Below are 20,723 nucleotides of genomic sequence, written 5' to 3'. Positions count from 1 at the left end.
AGCCAAGTCAATAGACTACTGCTGCTCCCCGCTCCTTGTTTCCAGCTCTTGGTAGCAGGCTGGAACTTCTCGAGCATGTGAGAGAAGTTCCAGCATGCTGCTCAGAGGAAGACGTTGGGAGTGGTGGCAGTCCATTTATTGGCTGCCAGCAAAGGTATGGCTAATGTGCCCACACGAAGGGAGGAAGGAGAGAGAGGCAAGTGTTGCTCCCCCCCCCCCCCCCCCCCCCCCCCCCCGGCCACCCCTGGCCCTTCCAACTGCAGAGCTGGCTACGGCCGGAGAAAGAGCCTGTTGTTAAAAATTTACCAGCACACCCCTGGGTACAGACCTTAAAGGCGATGCGTTCTTTGATGGGAAGCCAGTGCAGTCTTTCACGAAGGGTCTTTGCAGATTCAAATTTAGATTTACCAAAAATCAGTTTCGCCGCTGTGTTCTGGCCAGTCTGAAGCTCCTTGACTAGATGTTCTTTACAACCTGCACAGATTCCGTTACAATAGTCCAGATGACTTAATACCATTGGTTGTATTAAATTGCGAAAAACATTTCGAGGGAAGAAAGGTTTTATCCGTTTAAGTTTCCACATGTTACATCAAGCCCTTAGAACACTTTTCTTTTGTTGGAAAGATCTTGACAAAGTAACTTATTTATCATGGTGGAATTCTGTGTGTATTTTAGCTAAATATGAATATGCTGCGGCTGAAAAACATAACTCACTTGTTAAGTACAACAAAATATAGTCTCCTTTACTAAACTCACTACGTAATAACCTTTGTCAGAATTGAAATTATGTATTACTCCTGTGACTTATGATTATGATCTGTTATCGAAATAATCCCGGACTTGCCCTAACTTGAACGTGTATGCTGATGCTTGTTACTGTTAACTTGTTAAGCTGGCTAATTGCTTTATTTTAGCCATTTGTTATCATTTATAAAACACAATAAAAATATTGGAACTAAAAAAATTAAAAAAAAAAGTTTCCACATCGAGCAAAACATTTTCTTTGTGGTACAGTTTTGTGCCAATCAATAGAAATCAAACAAAATAAAACATGGAAAAGAAAATAAGATGATACCTTTTTTATTAGACATAACTTAATACATTTCTTGATTAGCTTTCGTCAGATCGGACGAAGAAGGGCAACCTTCGAAAGCTAATCAAGAAATGTATTAAGTTATGTCCAATAAAAAAGGTATCATCTTATTTTCTTTTCCATGTTTTATTTTGTTTGATTTCTATAGATTCTACATGGAATGTTGCTATTCCACTAGCAACATTCCATGTAGAAGTCGGCCCTTGCAGATCACCAATATGGCCGCGCAGGCTTCTGCTTCTGTGAGTCTGACGTCCTGCACGTACGTGCAGGACGTCAGACTCACAGAAACAGAAGCCTGCGCAGGAATGTTGCTAGTGGAATAGCAACATTCCATGTAGAATGTCCAATAGTAGCAACATTCCATGTAGAATCTCCAATGGTATCTATTTTACTGTCATAGTCATGCTTGAATGTTTTCACTTATATACACTGTCAGCTAGCACATTTGCTTATTTCCGATCTGAGGAAGAAGGGCAACCTTCGAAAGCTAATCAAGAAATGTATTAAGTTATGTCCAATAAAAAAGGTATCATCTTATTTTCTTTTCCATGTTTTATTTTGTTTGATTTCTATAGATTCTACATGGAATGTTGCTATTCCACTAGCAACATTCCATGTAGAAGTCGGCCCTTGTAGATCACCAATGTGGCCGCGCAGGCTTCTGCTTCTGTGAGTCTGACGTCCTGCACGTACGTGCAGGACGTCAGACTCACAGAAACAGAAGCCTGCGCAGGAATGTTGCTAGTGGAATAGCAACATTCCATGTAGAATGTCCAATAGTAGCAACATTCCATGTAGAATCTCCAATGGTATCTATTTTACTGTCATAGTAATGCTTGAATGTTTTCACTTATATACACTGTCAGCTAGCACATTTGCTTATTTCCGATCTGAGGAAGAAGGGCAACCTTCGAAAGCTAATCAAGAAATGTATTACGTTATGTCCAATAAAAAAGGTATCATCTTATTTTCTTTTCCATGTTTTATTTTGTTTGATTTCTATTGATAACCTTAAGAGTGGACTAACACGGCTACCACACTCCTCTACTTAAGATGGAAGGTGCCAATCAATTAAACTGTCCAAGAGGCGTAAGGAATAGTTGGGAATGTTTAAAGTGGTAGCTTTATATTTATCATGCTGAGACGATAGGCTGAGGCAGCGAGTCTTCTCAGGATTCAGTTTCAAATGAAACGAGTTTGCCCAAGTGTCCATTGTATTCAGGCCTAACCTGGTAAGATTGGTGATTTCATCCAAGTCCTGTCTGAAAGGTATATAAATTGAAGCATCATTAGCATATATAAATGCCAGTTTAGGGATATGGTATATGTACACATCTGATTTAGTGTCCTAACCTTTGCAGCCAATCCTTTTAGCTTCTTTGTAACCATTTTCCTCATTTTATTATAGTCACCCTTTTGAAAATGAAATGCAACTACAGTAGATTTCCTTTGTGGGTTCATATCAGATAGTAGCTCAAACTTGATCATGTTATACAGACTTATACGGTCTGAGGCGGGGCTGGTGGGTGGGAGGTGGGGATAGTGCTGGGCAGACTTATACGGTCTGTGCCAGAGCCGGTGGTGGGAGGTGGGGCTGGTGGTTGGGAGGCGGGGATAGTGCTGGGCAGACATATACGGTCTGTGCCCTGAAAAAGACAGGTACAAATCAAGGTAAGGTATACACAAAAAAGTGGCACATTTCTTGGGCAGACTGGATGGACCGTGCAGGTCTTTTTCTGCCGTCATCTACTATGTAAATGGATTTAGACCTAGCTTGGATAGATGTGTGCTCACGTTCTGACGGCGAAATCCCTCTGTTGTTCTTACAGATCTGGAAGCACTACTTCTCCATGAAAGATACGGTCTTTGCAGTCATCCCTGTAAGTGATATGTTTTCCTGGCCACGAGAAGAGGAGCGAGACACTCCCTGCTTGCTATAAGGCACCTTTCATTCCCCCCACCCCCCCCCCCCCCATACTGTGTCAAGAACAAAAAGGAAGCCAAATAAATTTCTGCTGTCTTTTCCTTTTAGGGGGACGTTTTTGATCTGATGTGGGACCGAGCCAAGACTTGTTCATCAGTAAGTTCTGCGGGCCAGTGGTCTGGACTCTTTCTGGAAGGTTAATGCTAAAACCGTCATGGTTACATGTACGAGGAACCCCCCCCCCCCCCCCAAAAAAAAGGGGGGTCCATGCACCTTCCACAAGAAAAGAGCAAAAAACACACAGCGAGGGTAGAATCGGGACAGTACCGAGTAACCAAAGCAAATCACTGGTAAAAAGGGTCCAAAGGTTTATTTGCCAGTATTTTTTTATTTTTTATTTTTGTTGCATTTGTACCCCGCTCTTTCCCACTCATGGCAGGCTCAATGCGGCTTACATGGGGCAATGGAGGGTTAAGTGACTTGCCCAGAGTCACAAGGAGCTGCCTGTGCCTGAAGTGGGAATTGAACCCAGTTCCCCAGGACCAAAGTCCACCACCCTAACCACTAGGCCACTCCTCCACTGTTGCTACTATTTGAGATTCTACATGGAATGTTGCTATTCCACTAGCAACATTCCATGTAGAAGTTGGCCCTTGCAGATCACGTGCAGGACGTCAGACTCACAGAAACAGAAGCCTGCGCAGCCTTCTACATGGAATGTTGCTAGTGGAATAGCAACATTCCATGTAGAATCTCCAATAGTATCTATTTTATTTTTGTTACATTTGTACCCCGCGCTTTCCCACTCATGGCAGGCTCAATGCGGCTTACATGGGGCAATGGAGGGTTAAGTGACTTTGCCCAGAGTCACAAGGAGCTGCCTGTGCCTGAAGTGGGAATCAAACTCAGTTCCTCAGGACAAAGTCCACCACCCTAACCACTAGGCCACTCCTCCACTGTTGCTACTATTTGAGATTCTACATGGAATGTTGCTATTCCACTAGCAACATTCCATGTAGAAGTCGGCCCTTGCAGATCGATCACCAATGTGGCCGCGCAGGCTTCTACATGGAATGTTGCTAGTGGAATAGCAACATTCCATGTAGAATCTCCAATAGTAGCAACATTCCATGTAGAATCTCCAATAGTATCTATTTTATTTTTGTTACATTTGTACCCTGCGCTTTCCCACTCATGGCAGGCTCAATGCGGCTTACATGGGGCAATGGAGGGTTAAGTGACTTGCCCAGAGTCACAAGGAGCTGCCTGTGCCTGAAGTGGGAATTGAACTCAGTTCCTCAGGATCAAAGTCCACTAGGCCACTCCTCCACTGTTGCTACTATTTGAGATTCTACGTGGAATGTTGCTATTCCACTAGTCCATGTAGAAGTCGGCCCTTGCAGATCACCAATGTGGCCGCGCAGGCTTCTGCTTCTGTGAGTCTGACGTCCTGCACGTATGTGCAGGACGTCAGACTCACAGAAACAGAAGCCTGCGCAGCCTTCTACATGGAATGTTGCTAGTGGAATAGCAACATTCCATGTAGAATCTCCAATAGTAGCAACATTCCATGTAGAATCTCCAACAGTATCTTTTATTTTTGTTACATTTGTACCCAATAAAAGGAGCCAACATGGGCCGCGTTTCGGCTGGAGACCCTTCCTCAGGGGTCAAATTCTTTCAGATCGATAACTCCCACAAAACTGTATAAACATGTAGAACAATGTACTCCTTTAGTGATGATATCACTTTTAGAGTAAGCACTCCTGCTAGCATGACAGGCGTAACATTTGATTTCTTGATTTCTATGTTTTGTAGCACTATAGAAATGCTAAACAGTAGTAGTAGTAGTAGTAATTTCAGTTCCGATTTTTGCTTTGTGTTACGGTGCTATGTACTCCACTCCAGTGCTTTGTGTTCCAAAGAGTGGAAGTTTCCAGCAGTGGCCAGTCCAGGTGACAAGTTCCTGGCAAGATCCTAAAAGACTAAAACAGATTTTATGCTGCTAATCCTAGAAATAAGCAGTGGATTTTCCCCAAGTCCATCTTAATAATGGCTTATGGACTTTTCTTTAAGAAATTATACAGTCTGGTTTTTTTTTTTTAAACTCTGCTAGGCCACTTTGGTTGTACCACAGAAAGGCAGAATATCAATAATCTAGGGGTCCTTTTGCTAAGGTGCGCTGAAAAATGGCCTGCGGTAGCGTAGGCGCACGTTTTGGGCGCGCACAGAATCATTTTTCAGCGTACCTGCAAAAAAATGCCTTTTAAAAATTTTTGCCAAAAACGGACGTGGATGCGGAAAAATAAAAATTGCTGCGCGTCCATTTTGGGTCTGAGACCTTACCGCCAGCCATTGACCTAGCGGTAAAGTGTCACGCGGTAACCGGGCGGGAATGACCTACGCGTGTCAAATGCCACGCACGCCAAAAATGAAATTACCGCAAGAGCCACGCGGTAACTCCATTTTGCCGCGTGTTGGGCATACGTAGATGTTTACGCGGCTTGGTAAAAGGGCCCTTCAATAAATATAAAGCATCTCCTGCATCTCGCCAGCGCCCTTTTTATTTCTAAAAATTGTTTCATAAAATCCATTAGTCGAGAGTGTTTGCTTTTTATAGATTTGTAAACAGGAGGGTATATACACTCGCATGATAATCCAAACCAAAAATCAAGTTCGAAATTCACCTGACTAGTTATCACGCTTATTTTCGAAAGAGAAGGACGCCCATCTTTCGACACAAATCGGGAGATGGGCGTCCTCGCCAGGTTGTCCAAATCGGCATAATCGAAAGCCGACTTTTTGACACCCTTGACTGTTTTCCGTCACGGGGACGACCAAAGTTCATGGGGGCGTGTTGGCAGGGTAGCGAAGGCGGGACTGGGGCGTGATTAGGAGATGGTCGTCCTTGGCCGATAATAGAAAAAAGAAGGGCGTCCCTGACGAGCACTTGGCCGACTTTACGTGGTCCATTTTTTTTCACGACCAAGCCTCAAAAAGGTGCCAGAACTGACCAGATGACCACCGGAGGGAATCGAGGATCACCTCCCCTTACTCCCCCAGTGGTCACTAACACCCTCCCACCATAAATAAAAGGTTTAAAAATATTTTTTTGCCAGCCTCAAATGCCATACTCAGGTCCATCGCAGCAGTATACAGGTCCCTGGAGCACTTGTAGTAGGTGCAGTGTACTTCAGGCAGGTGGACTTCGGAGGGGGAGGGGGGGGGTTGGGGGGCTCAGCACCCACGGTAAGGGAGCTATGCACCTGGGAGCAATTTCTGAAGCACTGCAGTGCCCCCTAGGGTGCCCGGTTGGTGTCTTGACATGTCAGGGGGACCAGTGCACTATGAATGCTGGCTCCTCCCATGACCAAATGGCTTGGATTTGGTTGTTTCTGAGATGGCCGTCCTCAGTTTCCATTATGGACGAAAATCGGGGACGACCATCTCTAAGGTCAACTTAAATTTTGCGATTTGGGCGTCCCCAACTGTATTGTCGAAATGAAAAATGGATGCCGATCTTGTTTCGATAATACGGGTTTCCCCGCCCCTTCGCGGGGACGTCCCCTGAGGACGTCCTCAGGCAAACTTGGGCGCCTCTTTCGATTATGCCCCTCCACATCTGTAGATAAAGGTCATACGGCCTATCCAGTCCGCCCATCCGTACCAACAACCGAACTCTACACTCCCTGTCCCTCAGAGATCCTCTCTGCATGTCGCATTGCTTTCTTGAATTCAGTTATAGTCGTTACTGCTGTTACTAATTTCTGTAGCGCTGCTAGATGTACGCAGCGCTGTACACGTTATATGCAGGTACTTTCTCTGTCCCTGGGGGTCTCACAGTCTATGATTTTGTGCCTGGAGCACTGGAGGGTTAAGGGGCCCTTTTGTGAAACAGTTGCTACGTGGTAACCTGGAACTACGGCCGGCCCAACTCGGCCGCTGGCGGTAATTTCGGCTAGAGCGTATGCCATTTTCAGTGCACTGGAAAATATTTTTGGAATTTTTACCGCGGCACTAACCTGGCGGTAATTGGTTACCCCAGGAGTTCTTACTGCTACCTCAGTGGGTGGTGGTAAGTGTTCCCTGCCCATTTTTTTTTAGGGGGGGGGGGGCTTTTTACACACTGCGGTAAAAAGGGCCCTGGCGCATGGGAAAAATGGCTCCCACCGCTACCACAGCTTTGTAAAAGGACCCCTTAGTGACTTGCCCAAGGTCACAAGGAGCTGCAGCGGGAATGGAACCCAGGTTGTCAGGATCAAACCCATTAGGCCACTGTTGTGGTGGGAAATGTAATATAATGTTTTGTTTTTGTTTGTTTTTTTTAATTTTAACTAAACATATAAATCAAACTTTATTGGAGAAATCTGCACGGTAACATTTTCTAAGAAAAGGTTTTATGCAAACGAGAAAAGAATTTTTCAGAAAACTTTCCAGAGACCTCGCATCTCTTGTTACCACATTAAGGAACCTGACATAATACATGTACTATAATGAACGCACAGATCTGCAAGATTTTGTGTTTTTATTCTTATTTACAGTTCTTATATGCAGTGCCGAGACAGGAAGGCTATGAGTTCTTTGTGGGCCAGTGGTCTGGACTAGAGCTTCACTTCACTTCCGTCATAAATATACAGGTAAGGCAGGTCTGATCTACTACTACTACTTAACATTTCTAAAGCGCTACTAGGGTTACGCAGCGCTGTACAATTTAACATAGAAGGACGGTCCCTGCTCAAGGAGCTTACAGTCTAAGAGACAAGTGAACGGACAGTCCGATAGGGGCAGTCAAATTGGGGCAGTCTGGATTTAGTGAACGGTAAGAGTTAGGTGCCAAATGCAGCATTGAAGAGGTGGGTTTTAAGCAAAGACTTGAAGATGGGCAGGGAGGGGGCTTGGCGTAAGGGCTCAGGAAGGTTGTTCCAAGCATAGGGTGAGGCGAGGCAGAATGAGCGGAGCCTGGAGTTGGCGGTGTTGGAAAAGGGTACAGAGAGGAGGGATTTGTCCTGTGAACGGAGGTTACGGGCAGGAACATAGGGGGAGATGAGGGAGAAAAGGTAGTGAGGGGCAGCAGACTGAATGCATTTGTAGGTAAGAAGGAGAAGCTTGAATTGAATGCGGTATCTGATTGGAAGCCAGTGAAGTGACCTGAGGAGAGGGGTGATATGAGTAGTCTCCCATTTCTCATTATCCCAGGAGAAAGTGTCATCCCTAGAGGAAAGTCTAGGATATGTAATTCTCTTTGGGGTCAATATTCACAAGCTGTGGTCACCCAAGCGCTGCTTCCTGCATAATCCCCCGAATCATAGGTGCCGACTCCGTGGGTGCTGTGGGTGCTCGAGCACCTCCAATATTTCACCCACCAGAAGTTTGTTCCCTCCCTCCCTCCGAGTTCCAGGGTCGTCGTCCCTCTCTCCGAGTTCCAGGGTCGTCGTCCCTCCCTCCCTCCCTTCGAGTTCCAGGCCTCTCCCTCCGAATTTTAAAAGTCATCTTGACTTACCTCGTCCCGCCCTTGTGGAAACAGGAAATGAGGGTGGGACCAGAGCTGAGAGAGAGAGAAGGGAAAACTGAACTAAGGGCCGAGCCTGTATGCTTTTTACCGCTGCTGCTGGCCGCCGTAACCCCGATGAGGTAAGTCAAGATGACTTTTAAAATTCGGAGGGAGGGGGCCTGGAACTCAAAGGGAGGGAGGGAGAGACGACGACCCTGGACTCAGAGGGAGGGGGGGAAACCTGTGGAACTCGGAGGAAAGGAGGGAGGGGACGACCCTGTGGAACGGGGGGGACCCTGTGGAACTTGGAGGGAGGGATGGGGGGACCCTGTGGAACTGGGTGGGTGGGACAGAGAGAGGGAGGGAGGGAGGACCCTGGAACTGGGAGGGAGGGGGACCCTGGAACTCAGAGGGAGGGGGAGGGAGGGGGCCTGGAACTCAGAGGGAGGTGGAGGGGAGACGGGGGAGAGAGGGGGGACGGGGGAGGGGGGAATGCACCACCTGTAAAAAAAAAAAAAAAAATTTCAGCACCCCGAATTATTTTGAAAAGTTGGCTCTTATGCCCCAGATTCTATATAGTGTTCTTAGATTTAAGCGCTGAAATTGGCGCAGATTATGTAACACCCCACGTAACTTAATAGGCTTAACAAGCTAATGAGCGCTGATGTCAGCACTTAACAAGCAATAGTGAGCATTAATTTGCACTGATTAGAATTTAGGCGCACGACACATTAAACGTATTCTGTAATGATGTGCACTAAACTGCTAACAAAAGGGGCAGGAAAATGGTCATTCTGAAATTTAGGCGTCTAGTTATGGAATACGGCCCATTCTGCCTCAATCTATGCACCAGGATTTACGCTATGTTTTAATTGTTGTAAATGGATACGCACAGATTTAGGCGCTGAAATATCAACTTAAGCGTATTCTATAAATAAATTCTGATGGTTTTCCCTATAACATAATTTATTAACATTAAAGGAAACTCCTGAACTTTAAATCAATATATATAATCTATAAATCGGAGGGTACTCAGAATTTTTTATCTATTTCAGCCACAGGCTGTATTCCAAAATTTCAATCATTGCACCAGTTCCAGTGACTCAAAAAATACATTGTTATTGAAATTCACATCAAATAGCTGTATTGTACTTAACTGAAAAGTCTCTGGCGCCAGATGTGCCTTCTTAAAATATCAATATGTCCTCGCTGAACCATTTTATTGATATTTGATGAAGGAGTATCTGGTGCCAGAGATTTTCATTTAAGTACAGTACAGTTATTTGATATGAATTTCAGTAACAAGTAGGGGTAGGCAAATGTAAAACATTTTAATCACTATCAATTGTGCGATTGAAAATTTTAATCGCACAATTGCGCTTAGTCATGGCACGCATTTTGAAAATATATTTTTTGTGCTGAGGATCCATAAATGCTTCTTTTTACAGATCTAAGAATTATTAAAGGTCTCTTTAGTATAAAAAGATACAAATTCTTTTTATAATATCCCCATCCTGAGTCTGTAAAGTACCCTGTTCTCCCCCCCCCCCACCACTTATTCACCCAATGTTGCTTCTTTCAGTTTTGTAGCTAGCTCTAAACTCCCGATAGTGAGGTTGCAATAGAGACCATAGTAGACCAGCAGGCTCATTTTCGAAAGAGATGACTTCCATCTTCCGACATAAATCTGCACTTGGACGTCCATCTCTCAGAGATGTCCTAATCGGTATAATCGAAACCAGATTTTGGACGTCTCTAGCGGAAGTCCGTCGCAAGGACATCCAAATCTGAGGTGGGCGTATCGGAGGCGTGGTGAAGGCGGGACTTGGGCGTTCCTAAGAGTTGGACGTCTTTGAGCCATAATGGAAAAAAGCAGAGACGTCCAAGACTAAAACTTGGACGTTTTCACCCGGACCTGTTTTTATTGCGAATAAGGCACAAAAAGGTGCCTGAAATGACCAGATGACCACTAGAGGGAATCGGGGATGACCTCCCCTTACTCCCCCAGTAGTCACTAACCCCCTCCCACTCTCAAAAAACATCATTAAAAATATTATGTGCCAGCCTCAGATGTCATACTCAGGTCAGTGACAGCGCATGCAGGTCCCTGGAGCACGTTTAGTGGGTGCAGTGCACTTCAGACAAGTGGACCCAGGCCCATACTCCCCCCCCCCCCCCCCACCTGTTACATTAGTGGAGTAAACAGCGAGCCTTCCAAAACCCACCAGAAGCCCTCTGTACCCACATATAAGTGCCCCCCTTCACCCATAAGGGCTATGGTAGTGGTGTACAGTTGGGGGTAGTGGGTTTTTTTTTTTTTTTTTTTTTTTTTGGGGGGGGGGTTGGGGGGCTCAGCACACAAAGTAAGGGAGCTATGTACCTGGGAGCATTTTATGAAGTCCACTGCAGTGCCCCATTGCTGTCCTGGCATGTCAGGGGGACCAGTGTACTACAAATGCTGGCTCCTCCCACGTCCAAATGGCTTGCATTTGGACGTTTTAGACTTGGACATCTTTGGTTTCGAAAATCGCCGAAATCAAAGATATCCAAATCTAAGGATGTCCTTGGTATTTTCGAAAGAAAGATGGACGTCCATCTTTTTTCAAAAATTACCTTTTCCCCGCCTCCGAATTTGGACGTTTTACAAAGACGTCCAAATTCCAACTTAGACATTTCTTTTGAAAATGCCCCTCCAGGTGTCTTTAAATAAAAATCAGGCAAAAGATTGCAAAGTAACACTGCCAACTGCTGACCAAGATGTAAATAGAAACAACAAACATAGTTTGAAATGTTTATATGTGAATGCCAGAAGCCTACGAAATAAGATGGGAGAGTTAGGATATATTGCACTAAATGAAAAATTGGATATAATAGGCATCTCTGAGACCTGGTGGAAGGAGGATAACCAGTGGGACATTGTCATTCCAGGGTACAAATTATATCTTAGTGATAGGGTGGATCGAATTGGTGGAGAGGTAGCATTGTATGTTAAGGAGGGCCTTGAATCAAATAGACTGAAAATTCTGCAGGAAACAAAACACATCTTGGAATCCCTATGGATTGAAACTCCATGTGTTAAGGGGAAAAGGATAGTGATAGGAGTGTACTACCGACCACCTGGCCAAGATGAACAGACGGATGTAGAAATGTAATCAGAAATTAGGGAAGCCAGATTCTATAAGCAGTAAAAAGACTAGTAAAAGTAACATAAATCATTTTCTTCCATACTCTGCTAAGACAGCAGATGTACAGATCAGCAAAGGACCCAAAGCAGTCCAAATTCCAAAACAAGTCAGAAACAACACAGTTTATACCTAATTGTTCAACCACCCTTAGGTTTATCAATAGAAATCAAACAAAATAAAACATGGAAAAGAAAATAAGATGATACCTTTTTTATTGGACACAGCTTAATACATTTCTTGATTAGCTTTCGAAAGTTGCCCTTCTTCGTCAGATCGGATATAAGCAAATGTGGTAGCTGATAGTATATATAAGAAAAACTTCCAAGCATTTCATTGACAGTCTAACAGGGTGGGGGTGGGTAGGAGGTATGCATGGGAACATCAAAGCATTTCAGAGATAGTCTAACAGGATGGGGGTTGATAGGTGAGAGAGGAGGGTGATAAACATAGCAGTACAACTTTATGGTTTATAATGGGCTAGAAAACCCAGATCTTTATTAAGTCCTGTCTGTTGGGTGTCAAAATATTCAATCATTCTGACTTCAAAGGTCTTACGTTCCTGTATTGTTTTAAAGTTACCTTTCAGGATTCTTACTATGAAGTCACTGGTACAGTGATCTGGTTTTGTAAAGTGCTGGCCCACAGGGGTGGGAACCCGGCTGGCACCAGTATTGTTCACGTGATGTCTATGGTTAAAAAGCAAAGCCACTTGCATGTAAGGACTGAATAAATGAATTAAAACAAAGTTTAAAGCAAATGCCCTTAATATGTAGTACTTGCTATCAATAATGAAAAAGTGATGGAACAGATTTATTTTCCACTGAACATAATTAACTTTGTATGAACTTGGCGGTTAATAGTGTGCAGAACTGGACAGTGTTGGCACATTTAGACTGATGCTGGACAAAACCTCTGCATGAAGGAAGCCCTTCCCTCATTATTCAATACCTCTCTGTGAAAAAGTAGAAATAATAAAGGCAAGTGCATGTTCATCATATACCACTGCAATCCACAAAACAAAAGGAGCAAGTTAAAAAGATTCTAAGTGCTCCTAGGTTTCAACCTGAGTGCTAGGGTGTTCCTATAACCAGCCCCTCTAAATGACACACTGATTACGATTTATAACAAATTATTGTTCTACCTATGAAAAGTTATTCTGTTGTTATACTTCCTCTGTGTACATCTGTATGCTGGACAAGCAGGCATGTTTGAAAATATAAGTGAGATTATATAAAAATGCCACCAACAATAAAGAACGACAACGTGGATACAGCAGCTTTGTTTTGAGTGTACAGCGATGACGGCTGCACGAGAAACAGAAACTCACCTAAATGGCTTCAAACGTTTTTATCATCTTGACTCCATCCATCCACCTCCCCTCCGGTCCTGGGTGCTCTCCCGGCACATACCTCAAGGCACCCTGGTGGCCTAGTGGCTTCTTCGGGGCAGGAAAGATCCCCACTCTTTCCTGCCTGCTGCTGCTGATCCTTTTGCTGTCTCCGCTTTTTTTTAAATGGCTGCTGAGACTTCCAGTGGTGGCCTCGCAAGACAGATGTCTCAGCAGCCATTTTAAAAAAGCAGAGACGAGAGGATCAGAGCTGTGGCATCGTGCAGTAAAGAGTGGGGATCTTTCCTGCCCTGAAGAAGCCACTAGACCACCAGGGGGCCTTGAGGTATGTGCCGGAAAGGCACTGCCGTGGGGATCCTGCAGTACCTGGGTCTATCCCCACGGGATCCCCCCAAACCTGGAGTGGATCCCTGCTATCCCCATTTCTGTGGAGCGTTCTAGCATCTAACCTTATCTTATAAATTGTACATGCAGATTTGTACGCTAAGTACAATTTAGGCGCACAAGTTTATAGGATTAGGGAGTCTCTGCAGAATGGGGTTTACAGTGGAAACAGTTATTCACAAAGTTACAGAAAAAGTCACTATATTCTTACGGTATGCACTACAGAGTTGCACAGGACAGAAATTTCACCTGTCCCTGTGAGTAATACCCTTCCCCACCCGTCCCCACAAGTAATCTCCTCCATCCCCGCAAGTAATTTCCTTCCCTGCCCGTCCTCACAAGTAATCTCCTCCATCCTGTGTGATAAAATAACCCAATTTGTGGTAAAATAACTCAATTTAACAGTAGCTTATGTTGATGATAACTTCCTCTCTCAGTGCTTATGGAGATTTCAATTCTATCAACTGTATCCATTAATTTATTTTAGTGCTATTACAATTTCCATGGCACAAGGAAAGGATAGGTAGGCTGGCCTATCACAGCACTCCCACAGGAACCCCACAGGACTTGCGTTCATCCATGCGGGGGTCCCGTGGACCTGGAGGGGGGATCCACACGGAAACTGCAGAATTCCCGCTAACCCCATTCCCATGCGGCTCTCTAGTGCACACTGACGCTCTGCGGCTGTTCTGAGTATTAAGGAGTCCCTGCTCTTGTCTTTTGCAGACTGCACGTGACGCTGCCCCCAGTCAGCTGGTACTTTATCACTATCGTGAGCTGCAGGAGGAGAAGGGCATCGTGCTGATGACAGCAGAAGTGGACTCCCGATTCCTGGTAAAAGCCGCTTCACTTTGCTTGATTCTGTGCTGTTGGTCTGGCAGCCTTTCACCCCCAGTTACAGAACCCTCAGCCACAACCCCCAACCCCAGCTACTGAATCCTGAAGCCCACAGCGATAAGGGATCTTGTTGCTGCAACTCAGTCAGCATCCGGTGCTCTGACCTCTACGCTATGCTTCGCTTGTCCAGGATAACATCTTTCAGTGAAAATCAATATATATAAACGGCGAGTGACCGTACTCACCGCAAATGCGCAGTAGAGACTTCCCTCTCTGTCCCGCCCCCGCGTCAATACGTGATGACGGGGGGGGGGGGGGGCGGGACTGAGAGGGAAACTGCGCCGCCGACGTTGCTACCGCTCCCTCCCCCCACTCGGAGTCGCCGCCGCCACCCCTCCACCCGGCCCGGGCCCTCCCTTCCCTTCCCTTCTGAACTTACAGATCCATTCGCCGAACGCAGCAACGCACATCAGCTGAGCTGCAGTGAGCCCTTCCTTCTTTGCCTGTGGCCCCGCCCTCCTGTGACGTAACGTCAGCGAAGGCGGGACACACACAGGCAGAGAAGGAAGGGGCAGGTCAGCTGATGTGTGTTGCCTGCGTTCGGCGAATGGATCTGTAAGTTCAGAAGGGAAGAGAGGGCCCGGACCAGGTGGAGGGGTGGCGGCGGCGACGACTTCGAGGGGGGGGAGCGGTGGCGACTTCGCGGGGGGGGGGGGGGGGGGAGCGGTGGTGACCGCGGGGGGAGGAAAACCTCTATACCAGCCCGTTTTTACGGGCTCAACGGCTAGTCCAGTAGATAGGGAAGGGTTTGTGTCATAATTTTTGTATAGCACTCACTGCTATAAAAGGAGAATTTTGGGTGGCAGTGAATTAGGAATATAAGTATTTTAAATGAAGAGAATTATTTATGTTTCAACGTTTTTATTAATGATGAAATAAATATGGTATAACAGATACCGTAAAATATAAAACTTCAACAGTACAGTGAAACTTCACATATAAGTATTGAACAGACCATCATCAAGTTTTTTGTATACTTCCCCCCCTCCTCACCCTCTATTCCCCTTCCCTCCCCCCTTACTTCTGTGTGTCAAACAATATTGGGGATAGTGGGTTTAACCATTCAGACCATGTGTACTGCCAAGCTTAAGGAGCAAACTTCGTCCCCCGTGGACTAAGTCCTTGTATATATCGGCCCCATACGGACATGAACTGTTTTTTTCTTTTTGGGACTCCCTTCGCCTCTTTGGCTTCCCAGGTGGCCAACTCATGTATCTGGTTCCTCCAGTGCCAATACACCGGTGGATCCGGGTCTATCCACTTCTGTAGAATAGTCTTGCGTGCCACTAAACATACCTTGCGACACCAAACTCTATTTCCTTTCGCCTGGGTCGCAAATGCTGCTTGTGTGTCTGAGACATAATGATCCCAGGTTCCACCTACTGAGACCTGTGTTATTGTAGTTAAATAATTCTGGCTTTGTTTCCAAAAGGCACGTACCCTTGGGCAGCCCCAAAAAGCATGGTATAAGTTGTGGGGTGCATGGTTGCATTTTACACATTTAGTATCATGTGTGGCCCTCAAATGTCATGAAGAGAATTATTTAATAGACATTGTTCTAACCTTCTCCATTTTGAGCTGTATTTTCCTCTATCTCAGTTGTGTTTTCTTTGTTGTGTGTTCTTTTCGTACTTAGTTTTCTTGAAAATCTTACTCTTTCAATTTGGATTCACTGTTCTCTGCCTTCTCTGTCCTTTTCCACAGGTTTTTCTCTGTATACAACTATCTGTCTCTCCCTCTCCATACATAGGAAACATGTGGACTGTATCACGAGGCCTGAAGGCTTCAGACTTTCTATTCCTTCCAAGCATTCTCTTTGCCTCTCTGCCTTCTTTCCCCTCCACAGCTTTTCTGTTCTCTCTCTCCCTTCAGCTGTCCACAGGCTCTGCCTTTCCTCACTTCGTCTTGTGAATAGAGACAGGGATTAGGGTACCAGCTGTGATGGTTCAGTGGGTACTTGAGTCTTCCCAGCACTGAGTACACTCCAAGCAGGGATAACTTGTGCTGAGTTTAGCACCCCCAGTGGGACAGGCTGTGATATATAGAGATTGTAGTGGGGGAAACAAAATGGGGGTACACTCCCTCTTCTTTTGACCTCTCATCTCTCAACTTATCTCATTCTCCGTCACCGTAGTTTAATTCATCCTCATCCACCACCCTCCTTTCACTTGTAATTTCCCCTTTCAGGTGCTTTTCCCATCATCATGAAAATGACAGTGTCAGACACTATCATGACTTCCCCCCCCCCTAGATTTTTTTCTCAGCATATTTTTACAGCTTTTCGATTTGCTTGAGGTCTGCTTGCGTTTCTGTTCCTCTCTCCTCCGCACTGTTTCCCTGTGTGCCCTCTGCTCTGTTTTTTCCTTCTACACGTTCCTTCTCCTTCCCTCTTCACCCACTGTTCTGCTGTCTCCTTCCCTTTCCTGCTGTACAATAACTCTGTACCATATTGCTGAAGAAGGGCATGCATGCCAGAGGCTCTTCTCCCAGTCCATCACTGCTGACTCCGTGTCAGGTCTTTTGCTCCCTGGGCTGGCAGGAGTGGGAATGCAGCGGAGACAGTGTTCACAGCCCTTAAGGAGGTGGGAGTCCTAATCATTATGCGATAGCACTACCTAGTGGCTGATTTAAGGACTATGAATGCCAAATTCTGGAAGGAGCCTTAAGGCATGGCCCCTAGCTGAGAGTCTTGCTTAAGTGATTAGAATAAAGGGAAATGGGACGTGATATACTGCCTTTCTCAGGTTTTTGCAACTACATTCAAAGCGGTTTCCATATATTCAGGTACTTATTTTGTACCAGGGGCAATGGAGGGTTAAGTGACTTGCCCAGAGACACAAGGAGCTGCAGTGGGAATTGAACCCAGTTCCCTACAAATCAAAGTCCACTGCACTAACCACTAAGCTACTCCTCCACTAGCAACATGCCATGTAGAAGCCTGCCCTTGCAGATCAGCAACGCGGCCGCGCAGGCTTCTGTTTCAGTGAGTCTGACATCCTGCAGAAACAGAAGCCTGCACGGCTGATCTGCAAGGGCAGGCTTCTACATGGAATGTTGCTAGTGGAATAGCAACATTAACATTCCATGTAGAATCTCAAATAGGCAAAGGGAAATGGGACTTGATATACTGCCTTTCTGAGGTTTTTGCAACTACATTGAAAGCAATTTACATATATTCAGGTACTTATTTTGTACCAGGGGCAATGGAGGGTTAAGTGACTTGCCCAGAGTCCCAAAGAGCTGCAGTGGGAATCAAACCCAGTTCCCCATGATCAAAGTCCACTGCACTAACCACTAGGCTACTCCTCCGGAAGTGGAAAGCACATAATAAATCCCTGGGTGGTTGCAAATGAGGTCATCACACCAGATCTCAGTGCTGGTTACAGTTGATTTGGAAGCCCAAAAAATCTGGGAATAAAAAACCCTGCAGGAACTTGCCCTTAGAAATAACTCCCCCCCCCCCCCCCCCCACACACACACACTTCTCTCATGCAATGCTGTTCTTGCTGCCTTTTGAAGGCATTGCAAAGGGAGGAAGGGTGGAGCACCAGCACTGTTGCCTATCCCCAAGGCACCCTTACTTTATACAGTTCAGGATAAGCAGGCAACTCTCCCACCAGCCTCAGATTCCTATCAGTGATACAGAGTTCTTTTTAAACAGGAGATATAATCCTCCCAGTGTGGCCATACTCCAAATAGTTTCACATCTCCAGCAGGGCTGAGTGGCAAGGCATTAACCCTATCCATACCATAGAGATTAATAATACTGACCGTTTTTATAATGTGATTGGACATATACAGTGGTGCTATGTATTCAGGTGCAGTAAATCCCTACCTGAAAGCATTTACAGTCTAAGGCACCTGTTTACTAATCCATTGATAAAATAGCCCGTGGGAAGGTTTAGTGGAAGATCCCATGAAGTCTAGCGGTTAGGATTCCTGGCCTTCACCCAGGCGGCCCGGGTTCAACTCCCGGTATGGGAAAGATTTGCCTTCTGTAGAAGTGAATCACTTGTTTACTCTTTCCAAAAACACTAGGACTAGGGGGCGTGCAATGAAGCTACAAAGTAGTAAATTTAAAACGAATCGGAGAAAATATTTCTTCACTCAACATGTAATTAAACTCTGTTGCCAGAGAATGTAGTAAAAGCAGTTAGCTTAGCGGGGTTTAAAACAGGTTTTCAATGGCTTCCTAAAGGAAAAGTCCATAGACCATTTTTAAAATGAACTTGGGGAAGATCCACTGCTTATTTCTGGGATAAGCAGCATAAAATGTGTTGCGCTTTTTGGGGGGGATCTTGCCAGGTATTTGTGACCTGGATTGGCCACTTTTGGAAGCAGGATGCTGGGCTTGATGGGCCTTTGGTCTGTCCCAGTGTGGCAGTACTTATGTACTTGTCCACTAAAGCCATGGTAGCTAGATAGTGCAGCAATGAATCTTGCAATTAATTGCAATTTAAGTTGGTGCAGCCATAAATATTGCACCTTCCCCACCACGTCCTAAAGCAGGTCTTTAATAAGAATCTGTGCCAGGGAGCGGGAGTGTGCAGTGTTGCATCAGAATGAGTGTTAAAAGGGAACGCAGCTTCGCATTGTGGTGAATTTCTGATTACTTGGGGTTTTTTTGTTGTTTTTTTTTACTGCTTCACTGCTGCGTGTTAGTTTATTGGCAGAAATAACAACCTACTTTCTAATACAAGTTTTAACCTTTCACAGAATGTTCTGGAAGCGCAGTGTTTGGCCAATCAGGTGCAGCTCTTCTACGCCACTCATCGACCAGAGACCTACAGGCTGGTGGAGATGTTTAACCACAGCCCTGATGAATTTAAGTACATGATGGTAATCTCGGAGATGGAGCAAAGCGGACTTGGAAAGCAGCTGAGACTCAGCCACGAGAGCACCCGGGACCAGAAACAGACCTGAGAACCAAGGGCAAGGCGTGAACGTGGGATTTCTTCCCACCTTGGCTGTGGATCCTGTTATCGTGTATTTATCAATGCTCAGACCATATGAGCATTTTAAAGCTTAATTTGAAAACCACTAGCCAAGAATTGCTGTGTGAAATTGTTCCGTTACAGGTGTGTAGTGCTGTGATAGTGCTATAGAAGAGGAGCCAGGGCCGTCCCTGTTCCTCTTGTCATGGTTTCATGGTTGGAGCAACGGTGAAACCAGGGGTCTATATGCCTTTGCATTTTTAAATGTACCCTCGTATCAAACACGGTGTATACCATCTCAGTAGTGACGGTCAGATTCTGAAGCTGTCAGCATTTCACGGGTACACCAAGCACATATTGGCAGCAATACCTGCACCATCTCTCTCTTCCTGACTAGTGTTTAAGGATCACCGGTGTCTACTACAGTTTTCTACCCCTCCCCCAGATCTGAAATAGTTGGAGTTGCAGGGCTTTCCTAGCTCACTTTTGTGATCCTTCATTTCATGGGAGCAGGGCCGGACTGACAGTGATCTAGCCCCCTCCCCGGCTGCCCTCCACCGCTTCAGTACCGCCACAGCTGCCTCCCCCTCCCACACACCACAGTCCCCTGAGCCTCAGTGGGCCCTTCCTGGTCAGTATCGGCAAGCCCCCCCCCCCCCCCAAACTAGACCATCAGGGCACTTCAAGGTAGGACCGGGAGGGGGGGGGGGTTGTAGTGTGCAGCAGTGGCGGCGGGCAACTGGCCAGAGTGGCTGGGCCCTCGGTCAGTGCCCGGCCCTGCATGGGAGAGATTTATTATCTATCCAGGCACTGCAGAGCAGAGAACATTTCAGCTCAGGGACCACCTCCTTGACTATCCTGTGGTTGACCCTCAGACCTTTGCAAATTGGATTCTTTAACTGGACCTCCCTGGAATAAAACAGTTTTGGCTGCAGGCACCTTAAAATTGCTTCTGATTTGCATATGAAAGGATGACATTTAAACTTTCTTGTAACAGTGCTAGTTTGAAAATGGTATCTGCTTGCCTTGGATTGGAATCTTTTCTGAGGGAAGGAGATTTTTAAGACGATAGGTTATTAATTTTATTGTGTAAGCAGAATTACACAGATATAAATCTGTTTTGGGGGACTTACACAAAGTTCCATAGAAAAAGAACTAGCATGTGTCACAGTAAACTGTCCCACAACTGATGACATCAAGGAAGTTTAATGTAGAGAGTTGCACGGGGACAGAAATCTACCCTGTCCCCGCTGCAAGTAATCTCCTCCATCTCAGCTCCCGGCCCGCCCAGCCTTGGCCGTGCCGCAGTCACCTTGACCCCCCCCCCCCTCAAGAAAGCCAGATTCTACAAGCAGTAAAAATTCTAGTAAAAGTAACATAAATCATTTTCTTCTGTACTTTGCTAAGACAGCAGATGTACAGATTAGCAGGACCCAAAGCAGTCGAAAACAAGTAAAGTCAGAA

The 20,723-nt window shown here is 45.6% G+C and overlaps 1 protein-coding gene and 1 non-coding gene across 2 annotated transcripts in view; both read left to right on the top strand.

Moving 5' to 3' along the window:
• The window catches only part of ATPAF1 (ATP synthase mitochondrial F1 complex assembly factor 1), a 46,189-nt gene extending 26,300 nt beyond the window's left edge, over nt 1-19,889 (top strand). The window contains exons 5-9 of the mRNA XM_030205914.1: nt 2,926-2,976; nt 3,129-3,176; nt 7,562-7,657; nt 14,155-14,262; nt 19,042-19,889. Coding sequence (XP_030061774.1) covers nt 2,926-2,976; nt 3,129-3,176; nt 7,562-7,657; nt 14,155-14,262; nt 19,042-19,248 — 510 coding nt within the window. The 3' untranslated portion in view covers nt 19,249-19,889. The remainder of the gene's footprint in view (nt 1-2,925; nt 2,977-3,128; nt 3,177-7,561; nt 7,658-14,154; nt 14,263-19,041) is intronic.
• On the top strand, nt 18,238-18,309 carry TRNAE-UUC. Its single transcript has one exon. It is a non-coding gene; the product is annotated as a tRNA-Glu (tRNA).
• Nucleotides 19,890-20,723: the final 834 nt, after the last annotated feature.

The sequence above is a fragment of the Microcaecilia unicolor genome, chromosome 6 (assembly GCF_901765095.1).
Source record: "Microcaecilia unicolor chromosome 6, aMicUni1.1, whole genome shotgun sequence".
Classification (NCBI taxonomy): Eukaryota; Metazoa; Chordata; class Amphibia; order Gymnophiona; family Siphonopidae; genus Microcaecilia; species Microcaecilia unicolor.
The sequence above is the reverse complement of the archived record's forward strand: the minus strand, read 5'-3'. Positions and strand labels throughout refer to the sequence as shown.